Genomic DNA, 6,708 nt, shown 5'->3' with positions numbered 1-6,708 from the left:
AGGGTGTGGTGGTTATGACCAACTGTCTGGAGCCATTCATGTATGCTCATTTTCTGCTACAAAAATGGCTATCTTGGGCTGACTCTCATGACACAGGTGACTGCCCACCGCCGACAGGCTATCCACGTTAGTTAGTCCCCATTCTGCTTGCCCTGCCTGAACAGTCTCATTTATTCTTTCTATTTCAACTATTAACCACTGTTATTTCCAGGACTGTAAGATGCACCATTAATTTAATAACACCTAGCAGTGGGAAGGTGAAGGGAGAATCCCTGTCATATTAAATAGACAACATCTATTGTCAGCTCATCCCTACACCTCACAGCTAAAGACCAATGATCCTTCAGGACTCATGTCAGTCATCTCCTCTGAGAAGCTCTTTGTTCGTTTTTTTTGCTAATCCTCACCCGAGGATATTTTTTCTATTGATTTTTAGAAAGAGAAACATCAATGCGAGAGAGAGACACCAATCAGTTGCCTTCCTGCATGTGTCCTGACCAGGGCTGGGGATTGCACCTGCAACCCAGGTACTACATGCCCAGGACCTGGAATCAAACCCACAACCCTTCGGTGTGTGGGATGACGTTCTAACCTCTGAGCAACATTGGCCAGGGCTCTGAGAAGCTCTTTTGCCAACCTTTCCTAGGACTGACCTCTCTCTGGTATCACAACTGCACCTTGCACATGCTGGCATAGTCAGGGTCTAGCCCAGTGCTTGGCATGAATTCACTCTATAGATTTTGATTGAAGACCTACCATGTGCCAGGCGCACTCCTGGACTTGGCACCTGTTTGTTAAACAAAAGAGTTTTTAGCAAACGCTGACTCGGCAGTGATACAAAATGAGGATGTGACTGTTTCTCTGTCCATTCCATTATTAGGCAGAGATGGGAGCAGTAAGTATGTTATGCTGCCTCAGTCAGCCCAGGCTGCTGTAACAAATATCACTGACTGGGTAGCTTAGGCAAAAACATTTCGTTCTCACAGTTCTGGAGGCTGGGAAGTGCAAGGTCAAGGTGCCCAAAGATTCTGTTCCTGGTGAACAGAATTGTAATCTTCCATGCTGTGTCCTTTCATGGCAGGGCAGAGATCATCTCTCTGATGTCTTCTTATAAGGACATCAGTCCCATTCCTGAGGGCTCCATCCTCAGGACCTAATTATCGCCCCCTCTCCCGCCCAAGGCAGGATAGTAAGAAGCTAGGAAAATTCCTTGGCAAGTGGAATTAGGCAACTGAGACAGACAGCTGAACAAACTGGCCAAGCAATTTACAGCCAGATACAGAAGGCCATCAGGGTGGAGAGCCCTGGGTGCCTAGTAATGGGCAAAACTGGCACTGGACCTCGCTCCCAGGATGGCCTGTACTCCCCTGGCATTTCTCTGGTCATGCAGTTTACACCCCCTGACCTTCCATATCACTGGTCATGCAATTTAGATCCCCCCCTGACCTGTTCCTCCCTGGAGATATCGTCTAGGCCTCAGTTGTATTTCAGCTTCAGGCCCAGAAAAGCAGCAAAGCCAGGCAGGTGATGACAGGATCCTCTGCAATGACTAATCAGTGGAGACCAAAACCCTGAAAGGACACACCTGGAAAAGCTGATGAATATTCTATTGAGATCCTCCACTAAGACCTCCCCTTTAAAACACTCAAAAAAAAAAAACAAAAAAAAACGAAGAACCCAATGAGTGTTCCCTTTCCTGGAAGCATGCCTGCATCTTTCCCTCCCCCCTTCTTCCCCCACAGGCCTGCATCTTCTAAACTCTAAGGACCCCAAAATACTTGCAACCAGGGGAGCAAAGGGCAGCAGCAGCTCGTCCTGGGCTAAACCCCGAATCTGTCTCCTTCTCGGACTCTCCCGGGAGCTGGCGGCAGCTCCGCCTCGGCTCACTTTTCTCCCATGGATTCTAGGGGCCTCGGCAGCCACGCCCCGTCTCTTTCCTGTCGCTTCTTCGCTCCCAAGCCCTTTGTCTCACTGCCCCAGCTTTAGTACACGTACTCTCCAAATCACCTGGACTCGTGTTGTGAAATCTTTCCTGCACAAAGCGAAGAACCCACACACGGCAGGCCAGCCAGAGGCAGACCTGCTCAGGGCCCTGTCCCCTTTCCCGTAACATTCCCAGAGAAATTCTAGAGGATTCCATGGGATGGGAAGTGGGAAAAGAATGGCAGGATGAGTGAACAGCATGAAGAAAGGCTTGGTGGCAAGAATGAATTAAAAAATTTTAAATTGATGTTAGAACATAGATAACATATCATTTTAACCATTTTTAGGTGTACAGTCCGGTGGCGTTTAGTACATTCTCATTGCTGTGAGTTTTTAATTGTTGGATTTGTAAGGGTCTCTTTCAGAAGGGTTGATACCTGGCTGGTCACACATTTGTTAGTGGAAATAATGATGCATCAGAGGAAAAGCAATTTTCCCCACTAACATATGTGATTTGTTTTGCATATATTAATGAGAGGCTGTGGTTTGGGGGGACAGGGGGCACCAGGGCTGCTTCCAATATGGTTTGAATCATCTTTGTGAAGTTTTAAACAATGGACACTAATCCCCTCCCCCCATACTGGGCCTTTTGTATTCAAATCAAAAGCACAAAACCCTATTGTGGGGGGGAAAAGTGTCTTTATTGGCAACCAGTCCCTTCTACTTAGAGCACTAAATGTAGCCTCACGAGTACATTCCCTACAAGTACTGTAGCTATTAATCACATGGGTGTTTTCTTTTTTGGTTTGGTTTTGTAATAGGTGTATTCGTGGCAAGTGTTCTAATCAGCACTATGGGCACCCGGAGATGGAAGAGGGTGGGCTAGGGAAGGCGAGGCCCACCCAGCCACAGGGCAGGAGCAGAGGCCTGAGATCTGGGGTCCGGCCTTGCCACTTCGCTGCGAATCCCCGGGCAAGTCACCTGAACACGTAAGGCCTGGGTCCCATGCAGAGGTCGGATCCAGGGCCTTTCAAGTCCTCCCATCTCCGTGGTCCTCCCTGAATAATTTTTAGCAGGGGCCCATCTGCTCATTGGTGGGGCACTCAGCTTGGGCCCGGCGGGTGAACGTGCGCGCAGTTAGCCGAAGGGACAGCAGACAAGCGTCCACGGTGGCGGGACGCAGGGCGTCCCGGAAAGGCGCTCAAGTGATGGGATTTCCAGACCAGACTTTGCCCCGCCAACTTTTAAAGGTCGGAGGAAAGTTTGTCGTGGGCGGGGGCCCGAGAGGAGGGCCGGGTGGGCTCCGCCGCCGCCTCCCCTTTAAGCGGGCGGCCCGCGCTCCCTCCGTTACCTGGCGCGGGGAGGGGCTTGGGAAAGTTTGTGTTTGTTGCTGGCAAAGCGCCCGATGGGAGGCGCGGGCGGGCGCTGCGGTTCTTCCCTTTTGCTTTCGGGAAGCGGCCAGGGCAGCAGGCTCGGCGCGGCGGGGCGGCCAGGCGCCCGGCTCCCGGCTCCCGGTGCCCGCGGGCCGCAGGAGGCGGAGGAAGGTGGGCGGGGGGCGGGCGCGAGGGGCGCACGCACGCCCGGCGCTGGGAGTGCGCGGCTGGCGCGGGGAGCGGAGCAGGCGCGCGGCCCAGGCGGAGGAGCGCTGACTCTGGAGCAGCCGGAGCTGGAGGAGGAGGAGAGGCGGCGGGGAAGGAGGCGGCGGCGGAGAGACGCTCCCGCCGGGCGAGCATGGGGCGCCCGGCGCCCAGGCCGCTGCTGCTGGCGCTCCTGTGGCTGGGTGAGTGCGCGCGGGGCTTGGCTCGGCGGGGCGCGGGGGGACCTGCGGGCCCCAGGGCGGGGGTGGGGAGGGGGGCTCATCGGGGCGCGGCTGGGGCGCGCGGCCTGGGGCCCCGAGGGTGCCGGGGCCGCTCTCGGGAGACCCGACGGGATAGGCGGGCGGCGCTGCCCGGCGGGGAAGCGCGCGGGGCCCCCGGAGCCAGGCGCGAATCCGCCCCGGCCACGCGCGGGATGTCAATCCCCGCTCCGCTAGGCCGAGCCTCGCCCCCCACACGTGCGCGGGGAGTGGCCCGTGACCGGCTGCCCCCGGCCCTCCCTACCTGTTGGCCGCCGGGAGCCCGACTCACCTTGAACTCCCGGGCCGGAAGGTGCCTGCGGTCCCCGGCCGGGATCCCCAGCCCCGGAGCGGAAATATGCGCCTTTGATCTGCCCCGCCATCTCCGAGCCCGGCTCACCCGCTCCTCACATGCAAACCCAGGTTGAGTTGCCTTTCGAGGGAAGCGGGAGAACCCACCAACTTCCTTCTACGAAGGTCACTGGGTGGCCCAGGGCGCTGCCGTGAAAATGGGTGTGCGAGCCCTTCCGTCCTGTTCTCCGTGGGAGAGCGTCTGCCTCAGGCTTTTCTTTTATTCTGGAAGCTGCCTACCTCCATATTCACACACAAAGACCTAGCAGCCGTGGCTTGGCCAACTTTTCCTACCTGTTACTTTTGCTCCCTTCACTGCCTCCTGCCTTCCACCCTCCCCGAACCTCGGCGCCTCTTGGTAATTTGGCCGGCACCCTCACCCCACCCAAGGAATTTTGGGTGGGTGTTTTTTTTCCTCTCTGTTTTCCTTTTATTCTATGCACACAGACACCATCTTCACGTAGATACGCCTGGTTATCCGAAATGGTTACGTTGCCATAACCATGTGGTTACCCACCACGGAGGTACATCTGCTTATTACCCGCTCACCATGGTACCCAGGGCTGACCCTGAAATGCCGGGATATTCTTGGATCCTTTGGGTCTGTGTCAACCAGAACAGAATGAATCCCGAGACCTGACCACGGGTTTCCTTCCAAGCCCCTTGAGAAGGCAGAGCGGTCAGAATCTTGCAGAGTGCTGCCTGTGGTGTCTGTCCCAGCCGGGCCCCAGCTGTGCACGCGCTAAATGACTGCTCTGCACTTATGGTCGGAGGGTCCCAGTGGAGGCCTTGCACAGCCACTCCCGGCCTGCTGGCCTCAGGGCTCACACGGCCCCACACCCGTGACTCCCGCTCCTGGGGGGCCAGCCTTTCTAGCTGCCATGTTTTCTTCCTTCGCCTTGGAGAGGGTCTTCTGGAACTCACTCCCAAAGAGAGCTGACCCAGCCTCCTCGCGTTGGCTGCCACTGTGTATAGAAAGCTTCCAGATCGCTCACTTATTTTGTGGCATGTCTTTTATGGTCTGGGATCCTAGAGTTTCTATTCTTCCACTTTCACTCTCTGACCCATGTAAGCTGTACGGGTGTGGTACACTGCTGGTGGCCAATGGTTGCACAGACTGTGCACTGCTCAACTCTAGAAGTTGCGTGCACTTTATAGTCTGTGTGAGAATGACTCCCCCTAGAGTTGTACAGGTCACACCACAGCCTGTATACCAATGAAGGTGTTGGGGTCTGGTAGGAGCTTGAAAAAAAATGCCCTTGAGTAACTGAAAAGAAGTCGGGCCAAAGAGAGACTAGAAGTGGGGAGAGCACAGCTTGGGGAAGTCTTGGTTGTATACCAATGTCTCCTGCCCTGCCTGGGCATCTCTCATTAACCACACACAGGGAATGTGGTATCACCAGCCAGTGCCTTCTCTCCTAAAACTTCCCCAAACTTGAACCTGATAACTCTGCCCCCCACACTCTCCCTCGGTTGGCTTCCGGCTGACCTCTGGGATGCCTTCCCTGTTGTACCACTCGAGCAAAATATCCTGATTCCTGAAACTTAATATGTTGATAAGCAAGATCATCTTTCCTCTTGTATTGCAACCCGGGCATAACCTTGCTGTCGCTTTCTTTGACCTCCACGTTCTCACCGACCCTCAGTTCTGTGGCTTTGCCCACATCGCGCCCTCCAGCTCCGTCCTGTCGCCCCTGCTTGTACAGCTACTCTGGTAGCCCAGGTCCTGGCGCTTCTCCACACCATTGGCTGGGTTGGCTTTTCCCTCCAGCTTCCCTTCTAAGTTCATTATTTTCCTAAAGGATGAGTTTAGGGAGGCCCATCCTTTGCATGTAGGTTCTTTCTGACTTTCTTACAAGGATTTGCTTCCCTTTGTGTTCACCCCCCCCCCCCTGGTCTTCTCTCTGATTCGCACACTTCATCCTAAGGAACCTGTTTGCTATCCTTGACGTGGTCTATCCGTGAGCCTTCTGGCTCTGTCGTTTCCCTTGGCCTTGGAATGCCCCTCCTGCTTCTCTACTCTGGCCTGTGTTTTTCCTTTTCCTCCTAAAACTCAGCTTCCTCCATGAAGCTTCCCTAACGAACTTAACCATCACATCAGCATCCACACAGCTTCATGGAGCAAGTTTTCCCTCCTGGTCCCTGTGTCTGACCCATCTTGGTTATCCATTCAATACAGCATTTCTCGAAGGTCCATTAGAGTCCGTAAGTGTCCGGACAGATGCCTCATTGAGTGATCGGGGGTGGGGGGGGTGGGGGGGGGGTGGACGGGTACTAAAACAGCCAGCTACAGGACAGAAGGAAATACCTACATAGAAACCAAGTGCTGGTCGGAAGCAAGGAAGAGATGATTCCTTTGACGTGGGATTGGAGTTGATTTTGCTAAAGAGGTGGTGTTGGAGCTGAGCCTTGAGGACAATAAGAATTTTGAAAGAAAGGATGGAAGAGCATTCCAGGCTCTGGGGAAAGGCATACCATGTGTGGACGAGTGAAGGTGCGTGGCTCTTCAGGGATGGCTGGAAGGAAGGTCCGTGTAACTGGAGGGGGAGGAGGGGATATAATGGGAGAGCAAGCTGGAAAGCTGGGATGGGGTGGGTGCT

The 6,708-nt window shown here is 54.7% G+C and overlaps 1 protein-coding gene across 7 annotated transcripts in view; it reads left to right on the top strand.

The window, feature by feature from the left end:
• The first annotated feature begins 3,391 nt into the window (after nt 1-3,391).
• The window catches only part of PTGFRN (prostaglandin F2 receptor inhibitor), a 51,825-nt gene continuing 48,508 nt past the window's right edge, over nt 3,392-6,708 (top strand). For 4 of the 7 annotated variants that reach the window (XM_036342669.1, XM_036342666.1, XM_036342665.1 and 1 more), the window contains exon 1: nt 3,919-4,180. In XM_036342669.1, the coding sequence (XP_036198562.1) occupies nt 3,934-4,180 (247 nt within the window). In that variant the 5' untranslated portion in view covers nt 3,919-3,933. Of the gene's footprint in view, nt 3,704-3,917; nt 4,181-6,475; nt 6,603-6,708 lie in introns of those variants that run through there. The other 3 variants (XM_036342668.1, XM_036342670.1, XM_036342667.1) reach the window with 3 other exon arrangements.

This window comes from Myotis myotis, unplaced genomic scaffold (assembly GCF_014108235.1).
Source record: "Myotis myotis isolate mMyoMyo1 unplaced genomic scaffold, mMyoMyo1.p scaffold_m19_p_18, whole genome shotgun sequence".
In the NCBI taxonomy this organism is placed as follows: domain Eukaryota; kingdom Metazoa; phylum Chordata; class Mammalia; order Chiroptera; family Vespertilionidae; genus Myotis; species Myotis myotis.
This window is presented reverse-complemented; position numbering and strand designations above follow the sequence as displayed.